The 19916-nt window shown below is 53.5% G+C and overlaps 2 protein-coding genes across 3 annotated transcripts in view; one reads left to right on the top strand and one right to left on the bottom strand.

The window, feature by feature from the left end:
• The window catches only part of Plxnd1 (plexin D1), a 40209-nt gene extending 32299 nt beyond the window's left edge, over nucleotides 1-7910 (top strand). Inside the window, exons 25-36 of the mRNA XM_021164791.1 lie at nucleotides 137-335; nucleotides 1834-1980; nucleotides 2114-2270; nucleotides 2680-2783; nucleotides 2861-2924; nucleotides 3363-3397; nucleotides 3614-3718; nucleotides 4012-4175; nucleotides 5028-5175; nucleotides 5968-6108; nucleotides 6624-6698; nucleotides 6856-7910. Of these exons, the coding sequence (XP_021020450.1) occupies nucleotides 137-335; nucleotides 1834-1980; nucleotides 2114-2270; nucleotides 2680-2783; nucleotides 2861-2924; nucleotides 3363-3397; nucleotides 3614-3718; nucleotides 4012-4175; nucleotides 5028-5175; nucleotides 5968-6108; nucleotides 6624-6698; nucleotides 6856-6972 (1456 nt within the window). The 3' untranslated portion in view covers nucleotides 6973-7910. The remainder of the gene's footprint in view (nucleotides 1-136; nucleotides 336-1833; nucleotides 1981-2113; nucleotides 2271-2679; nucleotides 2784-2860; nucleotides 2925-3362; nucleotides 3398-3613; nucleotides 3719-4011; nucleotides 4176-5027; nucleotides 5176-5967; nucleotides 6109-6623; nucleotides 6699-6855) is intronic.
• A 4714-nt stretch (nucleotides 7911-12624) lies between these two features.
• Nucleotides 12625-17941, bottom strand: LOC110296949 (histone H1oo). 2 transcript variants are annotated; one of them, XM_021165754.1, is made up of 5 exons: nucleotides 17793-17941; nucleotides 14999-15258; nucleotides 13950-14259; nucleotides 13122-13181; nucleotides 12625-12974 (listed from the first exon to the last, which is right to left on the bottom strand). In XM_021165754.1, the coding sequence occupies exons 1-5, from the start codon at nucleotides 17896-17898 to the stop codon at nucleotides 12964-12966; spliced, it is 747 nt and encodes a 248-aa protein (XP_021021413.1). In that variant the 5' UTR covers nucleotides 17899-17941; the 3' UTR covers nucleotides 12625-12963. The 2 variants fall into 2 exon arrangements, with proteins under 2 accessions (XP_021021413.1, XP_021021412.1); XM_021165753.1 differs by having other exon boundaries at nucleotides 13126-13181.
• Nucleotides 17942-19916: the final 1975 nt, after the last annotated feature.

The raw sequence follows: 19916 nt of genomic DNA, 5'->3' as shown, positions 1-19916 counted from the left end.
CCCCCCCCCCCCCCCCCCAGGCATTCCTCACCGTCTCCCAGCGGAGGCAGAGTCCTCTGGCCGTCTGTAGGAGGTGCCGTGGAAGGCCACTCTGGTCCAGCAGGAAGGCTCAGCTTTGCTGACACTGTGCGTGCAGGTGCAGCCTGGCATCCCTGCTGACCATCGCGCTGCACGGCAAGCTGGAGTACTATACGAGCATCATGAAGGAGCTGCTCGTGGACCTCATTGACGCCTCGGCGGCCAAGAACCCCAAGCTCATGTTGCGGCGCACGGAGTCTGTGGTGGAGAAGATGCTTACCAACTGGATGTCCATCTGCATGTACGGCTGCCTGAGGGTGAGTCCCCTCTCTGCCCGGAAGCCCCCACCTCCGCCCCCCCTCCCCCCGCCAACTGGAAAACCTAATTTCGTTAAGACCTGCCCTTTAGGGAGGGGTCACATCTTGACAGTGGGGAAAACTGAAGCTTGGAGATCTGGCTAGCTGGCTCCAGAGGCACACAGCATCTCCAGGGCAAGTTGGAGGCTGAGTCTTGTCCTGTAGCCTTAGTCCTAAGCTTGGGGGCCGGGGAGGTGGAGATGCAAGCAGAGGGTCTTTGGACTTTGGAGGAGGGTCAGGTCCTGCAGTCCTGAGCTTTCCTCTCCTTAGGGGAGGGTCACAGAAGCAAAACCTCAACAGAACAGAGGTTGGCCCAGCCTGGCTGATTGTTGGTTGGAAAAAGGCAAGAGGTTTCCTGGAGCAGGTGACTCATCCTGCACCCCAGGGGAGCCGTGGAAAAGAGACAGGGCTTCAGGGCCAACAAGGCAGTCCAGATGTAGGCTACATTGTGGACAAAGATCAGGAGGACTAGGAGACATCACAGAGTTTTCAGCAGCCGGGCCTCTCTCTCTGAAGTTAGGCCAGTCAGGACATCATGAAGCACAATGCGAGGGCCTGCTCCATGGTGGCAGAGGGTCCAGCGCTCACCTCAGAATCCTGAGATAGGACCCAGAACCAGAGCCTTAACTGTTCTGGTTTTGTGTACTAGTCTTTGCTGCAACCTGGCTGTGTGGTTCTGGGCAAGTTATTACCCTCTCTGGTCCTTAGCTTCAGTTTGTCAAATGAGGGTCAGTCAGAGAGTAGAAAAGAAATGGAGGTCGTAGGAGAGAAGCCACACTCTGAGCCCTCAGGGACCACCGTAGACTCTGGACCCAGGTTTCTCAGCCACTGTGGGTGACCTCAGCCTGGCCTTTCCCCTGCCAGACAATGGGGTGCTGGGGACTTCAGGCCAGACCACTACAGCAGGAAGCTGGGCGGGCAGCTGCCCTGATGCTGCTGCCAAAACAGCCTGATGTTATTACAAACTTAATTTTTCCTCCAGCCCAATTCACCACGGGTTGTTCTGTTCCCCCACCCACAGAACAGCTGGGCACTAGTCTAGGGGGACAAGGAGGGCTAGCTTGGGGCTGCAGTGATGGCAGTGGCCAGGGCAGGAGGTGGGGTGGGAAGCCTGATTGGGCCAACACTCACCAGAGGCATCCATCTGGGGTTCCCTGGGGGCTCCTCAGCCCCGCTTCCACTCAGCTACACCCCGGAAGGCTCCGACATCTCAGGCATAGGAGTCTGTAGGTCAAGTCCCATGTTACCTGTTCTTGCTGTGCATTGCTGTGCAGGGTGCCTGCCCTCTCTGAGCTTTAGCAACAAGGGCTGATCTCTGGGTATGTGGCTGGGATGTAGTGGAGACACCCTGGAGTGGGTGTCAGCATCAGTAGGAGGGAGTGTGGGGGATACCAGCAGGCCAGAGCTTAGAAGCTGGAACACAGAGTGGGTCCTGACCCCTGACCCCTGACCCTCACAGGAGACAGTAGGTGAGCCGTTCTTCCTGCTGTTGTGCGCCATCAAGCAGCAGATCAACAAAGGCTCCATCGATGCCATCACAGGCAAAGCCCGCTACACACTCAACGAGGAGTGGCTGCTGAGGGAGAACATTGAGGCCAAGCCCCGGGTGAGCCAGGGGCAGGGCCTGGGGCCCGAAGCAGGAGGGCACTCTTAGCTGGGCTATCCCGAGCCTCCCCAGCCAGGTCACCAGGCCTTATCATGACAGTGGCCGTTGGCTGACACCCCCCTCTCTTGCGCAGAACCTGAACGTGTCCTTCCAGGGCTGTGGGATGGACTCCCTCAGCGTGCGGGCCATGGACACCGACACACTGACGCAGGTGAAGGAGAAGATCCTGGAAGCCTTCTGCAAGAACGTCCCCTACTCACAGTGGCCGCGGGCGGAGGACGTGGACCTCGGTGGGCAAGGGCGGGCACCATGCCTGGCAGCTGGCTGCTGCAGCCTCTTTCCTGTGTTAGTCAAGGCCCCAGGGCTCCCCTTGAGGAACAAACCCTTGTTCTGCAGCTGCAGGCAACAACAGCAAAAAGCACTCGAGAAACGCTTTCCAAAGAGGTCTTGGGGGTTGGGTTTTGAAGGATGTGTAGGAGTCATGATCAGACTGGTTTCCAGAAACTGTTCCTAAAGTTCACCCTGAACTAGGCCCTGCCCTGTACTCTGGACAGTTAGGGTGAACAGCCAGGCTCCCAGGGGGGGCGTGGCTTGCTTCTGGTTCTAGGAGAATGGGAAGTTTCTTTTACTGTGGTCCAGGCTAGTGGCTGCCCCTGGGGCCACCTCTTCTGTAGTCCTGATGCCCCTCTTCGCCTCCAGAATGGTTTGCCTCGAGCACCCAGAGCTACGTCCTCCGGGACCTGGATGACACATCAGTGGTGGAGGACGGCCGTAAGAAACTGAACACGCTGGCCCACTACAAGGTGCCTAAGCTGACCCAGCCACCCTACCACCCCCCTCTAACCTCACACCTCTAACCTCATCGCCTCTCCTCTGTCAGATACCTGAGGGCGCCTCCCTAGCCATGAGCCTCACAGACAAGAAGGACAGTACCCTGGGCAGAGGTATGGCTCGTAGCTGGGGAGGTGACCCAGGCGTGGTGTGAGGGAGCTCCCTTCTTGGGCCCTTTCAGAGCTGTGCTGGGGGTGGGGGGGCAACTGAGTTTTGGAAAGGGGGTCCCCACCTCCATGCTGCTAGGGAAAAGCTGATTGCTTCCAGCAGCTACAGCAAGGCCCCAGGAGGGCACGTGCCCTTCCAAGAGGCCTGGGCCGTGGCCAGGTCTGAGCTGGTTACATGACCCGTGGGCTCCAGGCCATACCCCTGCCTCCAAATCTAGACCATGTCCTTACAAGCCCTAGGCCCAGATCCATGAGGGTCCCAGGGTCCATCCTGAAGTAAAACGCCAGATCTTGGCTCTCCCCCCAGTCTTCCCCTCTCGCCCGCCCCCTCGGGTTACCTTCCCAACCCCCCTCATTTGTTTATCCTGTGTTTCCCTTTTGCAGTGAAAGACTTGGACACAGAAAAGTATTTCCATTTGGTGAGTGCCCAGCCTCAGGCCCTGGGGAGCAGGCTTTGCTGGGCGGGGCTTTGGCTTTCTGCCTCCTTGAGCCTCCAGGAAAGAGCTCCTAGGCCCTGGGAAAAGCCAGAGTGGGTGAGGGAGCAGGGGTGGGCCGGGTGCCGGGTAACACAGGACAGACTTCCGTGGGAGGATCGAGGAGGGTGCCGTTGGGGACCAACTCTGCCCACCTTGCAGGTGCTGCCTACGGATGAGCTGGTAGAGCCTAAGAAATCTCACCGGCAGAGCCACCGCAAGAAAGTATTGCCGGAGATCTACCTGACCCGCCTGCTGTCCACCAAGGTGGGCCCAGCCTCCATGTCCACCCCGTAGGGGCATAAAGGGGTCCCTGTGCTCCAAGGAGAAGTCTGTGTTCTTCCCGCCACCCAGTAGGCAGCAGAGGACCCAGGGGTACTTCTGTGGCCTCAAGTCACAAGACTCAGACCTACACCCAGAGGCCACATTCTAAGCCCTACCTCCCTGCTACCCAGGTCCTCCCCGCCCCTCCAAGAAAGCATCATTGACAACTCAGTCAGGAATCTTGAGCTCAGAGATGTTCCGAGGCTGGGCTAATGATGACCCACATCTCCCTGCAGGGCACGCTACAGAAGTTCCTAGATGACCTGTTCAAGGCTATCCTGAGCATCCGAGAGGACAAGCCCCCGCTGGCTGTCAAGTATTTCTTTGACTTCCTAGAGGAACAGGCGGAGAAGAGAGGCATCTCCGACCCTGACACCCTGCATATCTGGAAGACCAACAGGTGGTGGCCGGGGGGGTGGGGTTGCACGGGAGTGGGGGGGGGCGCTAATGGGGTTAGAGCACCAGTGGTATCATGGCATCAGGGCAGCCAAAGCACCAGGGCAGATGAGGGCAGAGCCTGGCCTGAATGCTTCCTGTCTTGAGTCAGCTTCTATTTGGCCATTTCCCCACTGTGTGGTCTCCGGTGAGAGCCTTAGCTCTGGTGCTGCAGGGTCCCCTCTGTGAAACCAGAAAGCATCATATAAGCTTGCCTTTGCTCACCGCTAATGCCCCATCATACAGAGAGAAGCGAAGGCCCATAGAGCACCAGTCACCCAGGCCCAAGGGCACACACTGGGAAGTGGCAGTGCACATTAACTGTGACTCCCACACCTAATATGTAGCTTCCTTTGAGGCCCCTCCTTTGCTTTCTGGGGTCATATACTACCCCACCAAGAAGGTCCCAGAACTCTTAGCCTGGCCCTCAGAGAAATGCCCGTGCAAATTCAGTTGCAGTTTCTCTCTCCTCCGGGTGGGGCTGGGAGAGCAGGCACCCCAGGCTCTGCAGGGCTGAGCAGGGGCTTGTCCCCAACCTTCTCCGGCCTCCCGAGGACAGTCAGCCCTGCCTTCTTCGTGCAAGGCCGGGTGGGGGAGGAGTGTGGATGCAGGCAGCAGGGTGGGGGCTTCTAATGAGAACCAGGAGTCTCGTGTGAGTGCAAAGGAGAGGAAGGCTCTCTGGGGTGAGGGTTGGCCCCTAGCTGGCAGGGGAAGGACACCACATATCCAGAGGCTGCAGGGGCTGCGAGGACCAGCATTGTCTACCTCCCCAGCCCTCCACTGAACTCCTGCATCCCCACTGTCCCTGCCCCCACAGCCTTCCCCTGCGCTTCTGGGTGAACATCTTAAAAAATCCCCAGTTTGTCTTCGACATAGAGAAGACGGACCACATCGACGCTTGCCTGTCTGTCATTGCCCAGGCCTTCATCGATGCCTGCTCCATCTCTGACCTGCAGCTGGGCAAGGTTAGCTAGTCTGGCTGCTCCTGAAAGGGGCGGAGGGGGGGTGCCTGAACTCTACCAGAGTCATTCAAGACAGGCAGAGAGCAGATGGCCAGCCAGAGCGAGCTCCACAGGCACCTGCCAAGGGCAGAGGACATGCCGGTTCAGTGGCTAGAAGCCATAAAGGCCTTCTGAGAAGAGAGGTGACCTAGGTAGCCCAGAACTCCGAGGCCATGAGTGCCCATGGGATCACAGAGCTAGGCTGGCTCTGGGGGGGGGGAGGGGAGGGGTGAGGGCAGGGCTCAGGAGTCTCAGCCCACAAGGGAAATGAAATGTCACCACTTCACACATGCATTCCCGTGACAACAGAGAGCTGCCAGCATACGTCTTAGCACATGGTGCTTTTGGGGTGTTGGAAGTGCAGGGTGGGAACCATTCCCGCAGTCAGGAACCAGCTTCCAACCATCTCAGCCACCAAATCCTATCACCCTAATAAGGGAGTAAACAAGACAGGCTGCGGGCTGCGTGCAGTGGAGGACTGCTGGCACACAGCCTAGGAGCTCTTCCCTTCAAATGAAAGTCCCCATGTGGTCACCACCCTGACAGCCTGACAGCATCGTGGGGCAGGGCCTCCATGCAAGAGGGAAGGAGGGAGGGAGGGAGGGAGGGCCAGAAGAGACCAAGAGACCCTGGTCCAATGTCTGACTGAATGGGGGTTGTTTAGGCACGTTTAAGGAGCCACCAAGGCCCTCTAGGTGGCAGTGGGGACAAGTCCCATCTTTCAGCCACCCAAACTGCCGGGGTCTCCCTGCCCAGGACTCACCCACCAACAAGCTTCTGTACGCGAAGGAGATCCCTGAGTACCGGAAGATCGTACAGCGCTATTATAAACAGATCCAGGACATGACGCCGCTCAGCGAGCAGGAAATGAACGCACACCTGGCCGAGGAGTCTCGGGTAGGTGGCCTTTGGGGCCTAGGCCAGGAGATAGTAATGATATCCTTGGCCTTGAGGGGTGGACAAAACCAGCACCATTAGGATGCAGCAGGGGGACAGTAGGAATTTGGGGGTAGTCTCTGTTTCCCATCTTTCCCGGCATCTTCATTACAATGTATTTTCTAAAGTCCAAGGATGAGGTGGAGTGTTCTGAAGATGTGAGAGGTTAGAATCCTGGTTCCAGGAAGCCAGTGTGTGCCCAGCTCGCAGGGGCCTAAATGTATTCTATCAGCAGGCTGTGGGAGTGAGCAGGCTGGGTCCTCATCTGTAGGGTTAAACCTCCCCTTTTGCTGGTTGGTGGTGGCACACACCTTTAATCCCAGCACTTGGGAGGTAGAGGCGGGTGGATCTCTGAGTCCGGGGCCAGCCTGGTCCACAGAGCAAGTTTCAGGACAGCCAGGCGGCTATACAGAGAAACCCTGACTCAAGCAAACAAATAAAAACACCTCCCCTTTCTTCTTGCGCCACCTTTATAGAAATACCAGAATGAGTTCAACACAAACGTGGCCATGGCTGAGATTTATAAATATGCTAAGAGGTATCGACCACAGGTGAGTTCCCCCTCCCAAGATTTGCCCATTTTAGCCCATAACAACGAACTTCCTGCTTTAGATTTGTTGGGGGTTTTGGCACTTTGATGAGGTCTCTGGCGGGTGGCCTCCCAGGCTCTCAGGCACGGCATATCTGACTCACTGCAACTCCCCTCAGATCATGGCTGCCCTGGAGGCCAACCCCACTGCCCGCAGGACCCAGCTACAGCACAAGTTTGAACAGGTGGTCGCTCTGATGGAAAACAATATCTATGAGTGTTACAGCGAGGCCTGATGCAGAAGAGTGACCAGGAGCTTCGGCCAGGGAGACGGTGCGCAGGCCGCTTGGCCTCCACGTGGTTTCTTCCCCACACCTCTCACTTGGGCTGGGAACTGACAGAGGAGCCTGCTGGGCTAGGAGGGGGGGGACACTGGCCTCTTAGTGCCCGGCTGCAGAGCTCTCAGCCTTGTCCCCTGGGGCATCTTTGTCCCCTCCACCTGCCCAAGACCCGACTCCGGGATGAAGGCCTTGAATATCGATCGCTGCCAGTCCCTGATAAGACTTTCCCTGCCAACCAGGACAGCCTGGACCATGCCTGCCTGTTCACTGTTTCAGGCTGCTCAGCACACATTGGGAGAGGTGGCCATATCCCAGAACACTACCTCATCCACCTGGCAGAGGGAATTTCAGCTTCAGCCACCAAGCAGTTGTCTATGTCCCTCATCCAGAGGGGGCCTTGGCCACCAACAGTTCCAAACCAGGTCAGCTGTTAGCCGTCTCATTGGCCAGTGGCAGCATGGGCAGTGCCCATTGCCCACAGAATGGTGGAGAGAGGGGGACAGGCTGGGGGTTCCTGGTCCCCAGGAAAGGGAGGAAGGCGAGGCTGCAGGGCTGTAGCTGGACTACTCAGTCTTCCTGGAAGTGTTTCTAAAGAGCACCACTTTTTTTTGTTTTTTGTTTTTTAAGAAAAAAAAATCTTTTATATATTAAAACAAAAACTTATGCACCAACTGTGAATAGCTGCCGCTTGTGCAGATCCCCAGGGGCTCCCGATGACACACTGGAAATGACTGTTCCAGGGGACAGAAAATATTCATCTGTCCCTAGCACAGCCTCCCCCCAACCTCCTATAGCTGCTGGGACTGGCTCACAGCCCAAGGGGGCTGGGCTGGAGGGGAAGGCTGGGACTCTCTGGAACATTCTTTATAATAAAAGCCTGCCGGGAAAACCTACTATGGGCTTCAGCCTTTGTCCTGAGATGGCCAAGGAGGGGAGATGGGGCTGTTCCTTCATCCCATCTGTGCAAAGCCTGACCCGACACCGTGCCTCGGACACGGCCTAAGGGAAACCCTCTCCCTTATGCCTGCCAGGAGTTTGCGGCTGCACCCTGTGGACACACATCTCCATGGACAGCCCTGACCCCTAGGAGGGTATCAGCACCTCATGTACTCTCCAGTGGGTGCCCCTCACATTTGTGCCGTGCAGAGCATGGAACCCAGAGCCCTGTGCTGACTTACGCATACACTCTCCAGTGAGCCACATCCAGCCCCCACACCCTTGTCTTTATTCCAACCTAAGAGAAGCAGACATCTTGTTCCTCATTTTGCAGACAGTGTCAAGGGGACTAAAGGGGTTCAAGAGGTCACAGCCAAGAAGGGCAAAATGGGGACCAGACAGCTGGATCCCCTTCTCTCAGCCCAAGTTCCTCCAGGAGAGTCTCCACCTCCAAAGTGAAAGGGGTTCCAAACTGACCAGAGTCACACCCCCAAATCTTTCATCTACTCTTAGGGCATACACCTCATGTTTCAGACAAGGAAACTCAGTTTCTCTCCGAGGCCAGCTATGGCCTGCACACTTCTCCCAGCAGCCAGCACCTGACCACAGCACATCTGACCTGGGATGACACCCACTGTCCCGCCTGGGGCCCCAGTTTCTCAAGGCTGAGTCAGTGAGGTTCTCCCCAGAAGCAGGATGTGGCAGAGCCAGCCTGAATGATGGCCATTCACATGTGTCCCCTCAAGAAGGAAAGTCCCCATTGTACTGGCCAAAAGCAAGCCAGGACCAAAATTCTTAACAACAAAGTCCAAGACCCAGCCTAGAATTCACCAGCTTAAAAAAAAAAAAAAGTGAACAACCTCTCTAAAAATAGCTTTCTCCTGTGCGGGCCGCAGGCGGAGAAACCATCTTTATCTCGCAGATCTCTGTTGCTGAGGCTTATTAAGGAGCAGATTTGCTAATTTCAATTATTGGCAGATTTGATGGTTTGAATTTTTTTTCCTCGATGAGGTGTGACTCCAGAATGGATTCACAGAACCCTGAAAAATACAACTGCAGAAATAGCCCGAGAGAATAAAAGCCTCGCATGCTTGTGGGGACACTCACACACGGCACTGGCTTCACACAAGGCCAGGGCACCTTTGCTGTAGTGGAGCCAGGAGTGAAGATGAATCCGTCCACACTCCGTTCTAAAACCTGACTTTTCCCTTGCACAACAATATGTCAGGAACATCTTTCTAAGTCATTAAGTATTCTACAGTCTGGCTACACGTCTCATTAACATACAGCGCCTGGCATTCAGAAGGAGGTCTATGCGTAGATCTAGTTTCCAGGGTCACTAGCATTGCCAGGTAGGCAACCCCCATGAACTGCAGTCCTTGCGTGGGGCCCCAAAGACATGCCTGGCAGCCATGGGTACCCAGGCAAGGACCTGGCTGGAGCATCCTCAAGCTAAGATTGCAAAGTGGGAGAAATCGACGCAGCTGAGAGCTGTTCTCCCAAGTCTCTAAGACGGTACAAGGTCTATCCCCACCCTGTCACGGGGCAAGGCTGATGGGTCCCTAGCTCCTGGAGGCAAGAGGCTACAGGCTCTTCCCCAGCCTCACCATGCAGGAACAGAGGCAAAAAGCAGAGCCTCTGCTTGAGAAATGCCAGCCTGCCATCTGCTGGGTGCCCCTTGGGGCCTGCTGACAGGCACATTATAGATACCCCAGGGAGCCAGAAGAACTAGACACTAGTCCTATGGGACTCCAGAGAAAAGCCATGGACAGCATCGAGGCCTGAGCCCCATACTGGGCACTTGGTTTCCCTAGTGCTGTCTGTTCCCTTCCCAAGTGTCCCGTCCCCCCTATTGAGAATGCCCCTCAGATATACCCATTCCTTTGAACTACCCTCTTGGCCTTGGCAGAGTACGCACCACACCAAGCAGACCCAGAACTATGGACATATCTTTGACCCCTTTCTCCATTGGGCTATCACCAAGCCTCACCTACCATATTGAAGGCCACCTCTTCCCTCATCTGTGCTACAACAGGGGAGCTCTGGCGGGATACGTCCATCTGCCATGCTCCCAGGGCCCCTCCCTCCTCCTGTTCTTTGATCTTTCTTTACAACCGTGACAGTAAACCCACAGAGCCCATCCTTTGTGGCACCCACCCTTCATGGTGCAGTGCCTGCCAGCAGCCCCATCCTGTGAGTCCATTCACATCATTCCAATGTTCAGATGCCAAGAGCAGCACAAGCCATTTGCTTAGGCATTTGTCATGGGGACATTGTCCCTCTCTAGCCGGTGTCAGCAGGGAGAGTTGGAAGGTGGTGCGTGCCTATGGCAGTAGTGACCGGAAGCTCAGCAGGACTTAACTGGGTGCCTTGGCTTTCCATGGGTAGTGTGAACTTCCTTACAGCATGAGGGATGTCTGTGAAAATACAAGAACCTCCAAAAGTGTGCATGTGTGCATGTATGTACGTGCACATGGGTGTGTGTATGTGTAGGTACACTTAACCTATTTGTGCATGTGTGGAGTCCAGAGGTTGACACAGATGGCTTCCTTCCTTGATCACTTCTCTACCTTGTTTGCATCCCAGTAGGCACACATGTGGGGGTTGCATGTACAGGCCCAAGGTTGATGTTAAGAATCATCAATAGCTTTCTCCCAGGCAGTCTTTTTTGTTTGTTTTTGTTTTGTTTTGTTTTTCAAGACAGGGTTTCTNTGTATAGCCCTGNCTGTCCTGGAACTCACTTTGTAGACCAGGCTGGCCTCGAACTCAGAAATCTGCCTGCCTCTGCCTCCCGAGTGCTGGGATTAAAGGCGTGTACCACCACGCCCTGCTTCTCCAAGGCAGTCTTAATCAAATACAGAGCTTCGGATAGTAGTCTTTTTAACCAGCCTGCTCTGAGGGTCCCATTGAAGTTAAGGTTTCTATTGTTGTGATGAAACACTGTGACCAAAAGCAACTTGGGGAGAAAGGATGTATTTCAGCTCACAGCTTTACAGTTTATCACTGAAGGAAGGCAGGAACTGAAGCAGAAGCCATGGAGGGAACCTGCTTATCGCCTTGCTCAGGCTGCTTTCTGATACAACCTAGGAGCACTAGCCCAGGAGTGCTGTCCACAGAGACCTGGGCCCGCCCTCCCATATCAATCAGTCAAGAGAATTCCCCACAGGCAAATCTGGTAGGGATGCTCTCTCAACTGAGTTTTCTCCTCATGTGACTCCAGCTTGACCAAAGCTAAAAACAGTCCTACAAGCCAGGACACAATCTCCACCTGCTGAGGCTGAAATTAATGTGAGGTGCAAAACACTCACCTGGCACTTATGTGGTTCTAGGGGGGGACAAACTCTGGTCTCATCCACAGCAAGTGCTTTTGCTGTAACCATTGGACCACCTCTTTTTTTTTTTTTTTTTTTGAGACCTTTGACTCTTTCACCTGTAGTTTGCTGTTTTAGCCTAGGCTATCTGGGTAGTGAGCCCTGGGGATCAATCCTCCTGCCTCCACCACCTGACACTGGGGTTATTTATACACATGCACCACCGCACCCAGCTTTTTATTTGAGTGGTGGGGATTTGAACTCTAGCCCTCATGTTTATGTAGCCAACACTTTACCCACTGAGCCATCCTGCCTCCTCTGAAGCTGAAGTGTCAGATTTGTCCTGACATTGCCACTGCCCTCTGGTCAAGCAATGCAGAGCTCAGACTCAGGGTGAGGGAACTAACTCCACCTATCCGTGGGAAGTGTCTCCGATGATTTTAAAGCAGTGCAGAATTTGGCCCCATGACTTGTCTCACGCGTATCCCTGCCCTAGGGCCACTGGTGGATTACCAACTTGACCAGATTTGGAGTTGCCTAGGGACACCCCACCAGTCCTGTCTATGAGGCCATTTGCTTCCAGAGATGTTTATGTGGGAAGACCAGAATTTTGGTGGAACCATCTTGTGGGCTGGAGTCCCACATGGAGTCAAGAGGAGCAAGAGTTGAGCCAAGTGCCACCACCCATTCATCTCTCTGCTACCTGACTAAAGTCAGCCAGCAGCTTGCACTCCCACTGCTAGGCCTTTTCTGCTGTGATGGACCACGAGCTAAAGTAAACCCTTCCCATGCTTAACTCCTGTCCGGGATTTTATCACAGCAACATGAACAGTAACCAATACAGGGCCTTTGTGCCCTCCCCTTCTCTTGCTGAATACGATTCCATCCAGACTTGGGGTCCCTGCTCAGCGGCCCTCTCCTATCAAAAATTGCACCAAGGGCTGGCAAGATGGTTCCCTGCACAAAGGTGCTTGCTGCCAAACTTGATGCCCCAAATTCTATCGGGATTCACAAAGTGGAAGGAGAGGATCCCTTCAAATTGTCGTCTGACCTCCATACATACACCATGACACAGGTACACGTATACATACTAAACTACAGTTGCAGCCAGCACTGTGTTCCTTGGCAGGCAATATGCTGCTCCCCCAAGCCGTAGTCCATCTGCCTCTCTGGGCTGAGGCTGGGCTCAGGTTAGGCTCAGGAAGCTTACCCTCTCTGGCCCCTCACGCCCTCCATCCCTCCTGCAGGCAGGAGGCTCTTTGTAAAGACATCAACTAAACCACAGCCTGCACTGCTTCCCTGGCTCCCAACTGCTCAAAACCCGCCTCTGCCTTCCTGTCTCACAGTCCAGTGTCCAATGTACCAGTGTGTGAATACAGTCTTTATTGATAAATTATGATTAAACATTGTGACAGTTTATTAGACAATAAAAGCTCAGAATCGCCGTCTCCCCAACCCTGGCCCTCGCTACTGGCCTCGGCCTTCTTGCTGGGAGCCTTGGAGGAGGTCTTGGGGGGTAACTCAGGCCTGAGTGTTCTCAGGGGTCTTTGCCTTCCTGACCCTAGGTATGGGTTGTACTTTGTGTCCTATGTCCTGGGAAGGAGTGGGCACTTTGGTCTCCTGTACTGTCTCAGCCCCCTGAACAACTGCTGCAGTGTGGGCCATGTCTGCCATCTTCCTTTTGGCAAGGGAAGCAACACTATTCTGGACCTGTAAAAAAGCAAAAAGAAAAGCAGTGGGGAGTTAACTCAAGCCAGCAGAGCACTCACCTCACAAGCACAAAGGCACAGGCTTCCTTCCCAGAGCCCCCACACAAGCCTGGAAGGACTTGAGACACAGTGGGCAACAGACACCTACCTACCTTGCTGGCCAAGGGCTTCGATTTCTCATCTTTGGCTTTCCCATGGGCATCTGCTTCTGTAAGATGGAGGGAGTAGTAAGGGGCAAAGGGTCTACAGGCTCTAGTCTGCCTAGATCCCAAGTTGTCACCTGGACGGGCACCTGAAGGCCATGTGACCTGGGTCAGCTGTTTTACCCCCAAGTCTCAGGCCCCTGCAAATCAGACAAGATCTCTCTTTACACAATGTGGGACCATCGGCTTAGTTGCCTACCTGCCAATGGTAGTACTTTGTTTAATATGTGAGTGTGTGCGTATATGTGTATATATACACACACACTTTTTTTTCAGGAGGGTAGAGTTGTTTGAAACGGAGTCTCCCATGACCCAGGCTGATCTCAAGCTCTATATAAATGTAAAGATGTTGCCTTGAACTTCTGGTCTTCCTGCCTCTCACCCCCAAGTGCTTAGGATTATGGGTATGCACCAGCGTCCTTGATTGTCTTAAAACCATCACTCACGGCTCCCTGCCAGAGCCCTCTCATGGCTACTCACTGCCCTAGGATGAGCCCAGACTCCTCATTGCAAAACCCCCTTGGATTTCTTCTGACCTCCCATACAGAGAGAGACACACCCCCTGGCAGCTCTTCAGCCTTTCTGCTCAGATGCAGCGGAGATGCCTACTCCAAGAAGCCTTTCCTGACCCTGTCTCAAGGCTGCTACAGGCTCTTCATTCCTTTATCCAGGTCTAGCACTAAAGGCCCACTTCCTACGGAGGGAATCCCCTCCCATCCTGCCCTGGTGGCTGCTGGGGACCTCCTGTCCCTGCCACCCCTGCACACACCTACCTTGCCTGCTCCCACTGTGTTTGACCTTCTGGCCTCCATTGGCAGTCAGAGGGGCCCCTGCTGCTTTGTCTTGTTTTAGGGGAGCCTTTCTGACCTCTTTTGGTTTCGCCTTGGCTTTCTTAGGTGCCATCTCCAGTGTGGCTGCCTTGCAAGGGTAAGCCCTCCTTTTTTGCCCTTTCTCCATTGTGGCTTTGCCAACTTGGTCTTTCTTCAGCAATCCAGATTTCTTGGAGCCTGTCTCCTTGGCACCTGCAGCTCCCCTGCTGGCTTCTGGGGCACAGGCTTTCTTTGTCTTGGGCTTTGGAACTAGCTAAAGACAGAGTACGGGGTTGGGGTGAGAACAGAAGCTCTGGATATCCCTATACCCCACACAGGACACCAAAGGGGCCATGCTCCCAACACCAGGGTTAAGGAGAGGAGAGGAGAGAGGAGACACATCCACCCCTGTGGTCCTCATTGCATTTCACCTGGTGTTAGTCTCTTGTCTCCCTGAAGTGCCCTGCTGCTCACTTCTAAGGATCTGTATCTGCCCTCTGCCTATCACCCACTTAGCCTCAAGCCTCACTCTGCCCCTGCTCCCTGAAGTCCCACCTCTTTCAATATCTCTAAGAATACAGACTGAGAGATGACTGCTTTCCCAGCTTCCCTTAGGCCTGTAATTTGAGGCTCTATTGAGCCACTTGTCCCCCCCCACACCCACACACACTGTAACTAGGACCCAGTAGTGTCCCCTAGGCCCTAGCAGAGCTCCCTAGTATTGGGACTTCTTGAGATGGGCACACCAGTAACCATGGGCACCACATGAGGTTAGTAGAGACTGCCCCACAGTGCCCCTCCCCCAGAAGCTGTGGGTCTGTGGCTATGTGGTGGACACAGGCAAGAAGCTACACACACAGACCCTGATACTGTGTGGGCTCCCCACAGTGCACAATAAGGGTCAGCAGAGGGCTGTGGAGGGAGATGTGGGCTGTGGCAAGAAGCAACGTGTACTAAGGGTCTGACATCTGAACCTTGCACCGAGGCCTCCCCCCTCCTTCTCCGTAGCTCACTTTGAAGCTGCCAGTGGCACCCTTGGCCTTGGAGTGAGCAGGCCTGGTGAGGAGGCCTCGACGAACGCCAGTTTCCAGAGCTTGTTTCAACAGGTACTTGAAACGGCTGGTGTCCACTGTCGGGTACTTGTGTTGGATATAGACCTTGATGGCTACAACTGATGTGCCCTGGCGTGCCTCCCTGGCCTTTAAAGCCTCTAACACCATGCGTAGCATTGTTGGGTTCCGTTGGCCTGCTTGGATTCTGCGGCAACTTGGACCTGTGGGATAGACAGAGGGGCATCACCCAGACTGCCCTTTGCCCCTGTCAAGGCCTGCTTTGGTGGGGCAGAGCACACACACTGAGAACCGGTGACATCACTAGCTGCTAGGCTGCAAGCCTTACACAGACCACTGTCCCTACAGGGCTCATCAGGGTCCCTCCTTTTGAAGAATATTCTCTCCCTCTCTCTCTCCCCCTTTTTTTTTTTTTTTTAAATCAAGACAGGGTTTCTCTGTAGCCCTGGCTGTCCTGGAACTCACTCTGTAGACCAGGCTGGCCTCGAACTCAGAAATCCACCTGCCTCTGCCTCCCGAGTGCTGGGATTAAAGGCGTGTGCTAATATTCTCTTGGAGAGGCAATCCCGGGTAGGTGAGCTGCCCAAGGGTATCTACAGCTGTAACTGTATTGTACTGGAAGAAGTAAATCAGAAAGCATAGTGGGACCCATGTTGGCTTCTCTTACATACACGTCACCTTGAAGAAGGCACCAAAGACCCTGGGGACAAAAACACTGAGAAAGCAACATCTCTGCCAAATGCCACAGGGCCCTGTTCAGACTCAGAAGGACTTGAAACCACCACCCTGGAAATCCAGGCATGGTGGAGACATCCCTGTTACCCCAGGACTCCACACACGGTGGTGGAAAGACTTATTTCCAGACCAGCCTGGGGCTACAGAACGAGGTGGTACCTCAAAAAATAGGATATACACAAACTCAAAATCCAACTGGACAAAGAAATAACCAAATCTTCACAGACACTGAGAGGAAGAGCTAACACTGAAGTCTTGTTTGTTTGTTCTTTGTACGGCTCATGACCCAACCCAAGGCTTGGTGCATGCATGCCAGGCAAGTGTTCTAGCACTGAGCTGTACCCCAGGCCTGACAGCCCTTTCTTAAAGGTTCAGCTCTTTGGAAATCAACCCTGGACTATTTCCAGCTGAGATGCTGGGCCTGGCACGTGTCTGAGATAAGCCAGTGGGTAAGCAGCCACAGCTGAGGATGGCTGTGCCGGACGGGCACAGGGGAGGGACTCAGCTGCTCCCAGCCCGATTTCCTCTCAGTCTCAGAAGGTTTCCTAACAAGATATTAGCATCACCTGTGGGTCCTAGACTTTGTCCATATGAAGTCTGTGTCCACAGCTGGAAAGAAAGAAGACGTGAAGCTCTCTGGGGAGCAAAGGAGTGAGGAGGGGGAGGGGAGGGGGAGGGAGATGCTCACACTCACATGACATTATATGCTTGCTTGAAAAAGGCCTCATGTGCAGAGTGATAGAAGTGAAAATAAAGGGAGCCTTACTACGTAGCTCTCACTAGCCTGGAATTCACTCTGTAGACCAGGTTGACCCTGAACTCAAGAGACCTCCCTGTCTCTACCTCTCAAGTGTGAGCCCAACATGTTTAAAAGAAACTTATTTGGGGAAAAGCAAAAGAAAGAACAGTCACATTCCTAGAGACAGGCCCCCCAGAAGTGAGAACAGAAGCAAAGACGCGAGGGGGTGAAGAAGCCTGGGTTCAGCGTGCCTGACTGAGGCCCTGGGCTCCATCCCTAGCCTCACCATCTGTGTGCCTGAGCGGTTCTTCCCAACAGCCCAAATGCCTGTGACCACTCACACAATGGAATACTACTTGGCCATAAAGGACTGAGATGCGAGAGCTACCACACGGAGTGCTTCTAAGTATAAGCAGGAAAAAAAAAAAAAGAAGCAGCAGCCAGTCACAACGCCTTGTATGAAATGGCGAGGCCCCACAGACACAGGTGGAGTGAAGCTGGAGAGTGACTGTTAATAGCACAAGTCAGCTTTTCTTCTCAGGAAATGACTCAATTCTGAAAGAGATTGTGGCGCTGGGCACACATGATAACATACTAAAGGTCACTGCATGCTGAACTTGGGGGAGCAATGGGGTATTTTGAGATGGGCTGTTACTTTTAAAAAGCAGCAAGAAAAAGGAGGATTTGGGGGAGAGAAATGGGAGAACCTGTCAGCGTGACTTAAACTCAGGGTGATGCTGTCAGAATTATTTGCAAAATTCAGACTCAAAAGTTAAGTTTAGAAGTAGAAAGAAAAAGCCATCGGCTGGAGAGATGGCTCAGTGGTTAAGAGCACTGGGTGCTTTTCCAGAGGACCAGGGTTCAATTCCCATGGCAGTTCACAGCTGTCTGAACTCCAGTTCTCTGAAATTCTAGTTCCATTGGGTCCAACACCCCGACACAGACATACGTGCAGGCAAAACACCAATGCGTGTAAAAGAAAAAAGAAAGAAACATATGGAAACAACAGGCCACAAGCCTAAGCGAGTCTTGTAGCAGGACCGCGGCAGCCTGTACCTAACTGAAGTCTTCACTGTGAGTCCCAGACCATGAAATGGGACCATTCAGTTTCATTCCCCGCCAGGACTAGGTCTCCTCTTCCAATCTGAGCAAGCGGTGAGAACTAGGCTTAAGCTGCATGCATCTTCTCAGAGGCTGTCTCCTGGCTGTCTCCCGGTTTCCAGGGACCTTGGCCTAAACTCAGAATTCCACTCCCTTGCTTACCTGGCTTGTCAGCCCCAGGGAGCCCACATGATCCAGAAGGGGATGTGTTCCTGGAGGGAAAAGAGGAGGAAGAGGAAGAAACACTAGAGACACTCCCAGGAGCCATGGCACAGGCGGCAGCAGGCCAGGCCAGTGCTCACTCAGGTGGCAGCCTCCAGACCTCCTGCCTTAAATACCTCCCAACGGAACTTAACCAATGACCAACAGGCCTAGCACCTGAGCAGCCGAAAGCTGCCAATCAGGCCTCGAGGGCAAGACTCACTCTGAACACAGCACCCACCTTAACCCTGTGGGACCTGAGGCCACGGGAGAAGTAAGGAGACAGTGTCACTGTGTCCTACCTAGCTGACGAGCTGACATCTAACACTGTGAGTTGGGGGAATGCTCACAAAGGCCCCCTAATCACACAACGGTAGGAATTTGTCTCCCCTGTTCCAGACTACTGCTAGCCTCAGTTTTCCGAAAAGTATCAATTGTGCCCAAGGGAGGCTGGCTCTCAGATCTCTTCCTTCTGTGTTATTTTGATGTTTTAGATTTTACTGCAGTTTGAGATGCAGGGGAAGGTGTGTCAGGGTCTTAATATGGCCTTGGCTGTAGGTCACTGTCTTCAGTGTCCTTGGCATTCCAAGACACACTGGGACAAACCTAAGTCACTGTTTTCCATCACACTACCCAACACTGGAACTGGCTAGGGTGAGAGAACCAGCCAGCTGCCTCCTCCCCCACAACAGGGCTATGACTTGGGAAGGGATCTCCCGAGCCTGGCCATTCTGCCTGTTTCCTAGGAAGGGTTGAGTCATCAAGATGAAAGACAGAAGTGACTTCTCAGTGAAGCCACATGGGCATGAGTAAATTACTCCATCGCTGTAAAATAAAACATGCTACAGCATATATGACTGGGTCTGATAAAGACCCAGTGGCTTGTTCTTGTTCCCACACTGGGGAAACTGAGGCAGGAGGCTAGGGCGTTTGGGGCTAGCCTAGACTGCAAACCTCTGACTCAAAGAAAGAGTCAAACCAAAAGGAAACAAAACCAGGATGGACTACAACAAGCTGAATCTCTCTCCTGACTGAATGTCAATATTGCTTATGAAATATGAGATGAGCATTTCTCATAGTGACTGTATGGCAATCACATAGAGGCTGGGAGAGCTGACAGGCCAGCCACCTTAGAGGCAACTCAACATTTTATGGAGCAAAGATGAACTTGCTCCATGGCTCAGCCATCCCTCCCTGGGGAGAAACAGGGAGACTAACAAACGCGAACTTTGCTCCAGTATCAGCAGAAATTCAAGGCAAACTAAAAACTTGTCAGGATAGGAACAGGCTCAGTCAATTGTTGCCCGTTGACAGGGAGATAGGACACAGCTGCGAGAATGGGGAGGCCAGCGCTGAAGAAGGCCTTCAGCTCCCTCCTGTAGATAAGGTCTGCTCATTGCTGTAATGCACAGCCTTGCAGGGCCCTGACTCAAGCTCAGGTCTACCAGGACTCACACCAGTGTGGTAGCAGCGACTGCTTTGGGAAAGGTGGAGGTTGAGGATGCCTTACAGGAGACTTACAAGCTTCTCCCGTCTGTGTGTGTGATCCCTCTATTTTCTGGAATTTTCCCAGAGAACTCACCATCCATCATAGGTCTGGTTTGAGCAAGGCTGTGGCCCTCAAGGTTCTTTGCAGTGAAACAGACCTCACTCCATTTCTAGAATCTCCCATGGGTTCCTACTTCCTTTGAGGAAAAGTTTGAGATTTTCCATCAGGCTCATGGCGCTTTCCTCTCCCTTGAATTTCACAATTCAACCACACTGCAGGTAGGACTCGGGGTTGGGGCTCAGTGGTTGAATGAGGGCTTAGCATCTCTGAGATTCTGGGTTCAAATTTCAGTACTAAACTTTAAAAAAAAAAAAACTCACACCATGTGACCTTTGAATGAACTATAGCTAAAACCAGGATGTCACCCTTTTGTGCTTCTGTGTCAAATTAATGTGCAATGGTCCAGAGTTCCCATCTCTGCCCATATCTATACATACATTCAATGAGGCTTTGTTGATCTCAGTCTTATATCTGTGGTAGCCCTGTGCTGTGAGCTACCACAGGAAGGGTGCTATCGTGATCCCATTGTCATGGGA

This window comes from Mus caroli, chromosome 6, assembly GCF_900094665.2.
Source record: "Mus caroli chromosome 6, CAROLI_EIJ_v1.1, whole genome shotgun sequence".
Taxonomy (NCBI): domain Eukaryota; kingdom Metazoa; phylum Chordata; class Mammalia; order Rodentia; family Muridae; genus Mus; species Mus caroli.
This window is presented reverse-complemented; position numbering and strand designations above follow the sequence as displayed.

Excerpts from the sequence above, each read along its gene's own strand:
- LOC110296949 (XM_021165753.1), bottom strand. The coding sequence starts at position 17,898 with ATGGCTCCTGGGAGTGTCTCTAGTGTTTCTTCCTCTTCCTCCTCTTTT. Across the intron at positions 15,259-17,792 it reads CCCTGGGGCTGACAAGCCAG|GTCCAAGTTGCCGCAGAATC; the intron begins GTAAGCAAGGGA and ends TCTATCCCACAG. Across the intron at positions 13,182-13,949 it reads ACACAGTGGGAGCAGGCAAG|AAGCAGATGCCCATGGGAAA; the intron begins GTAGGTGTGTGC and ends TCCATCTTACAG.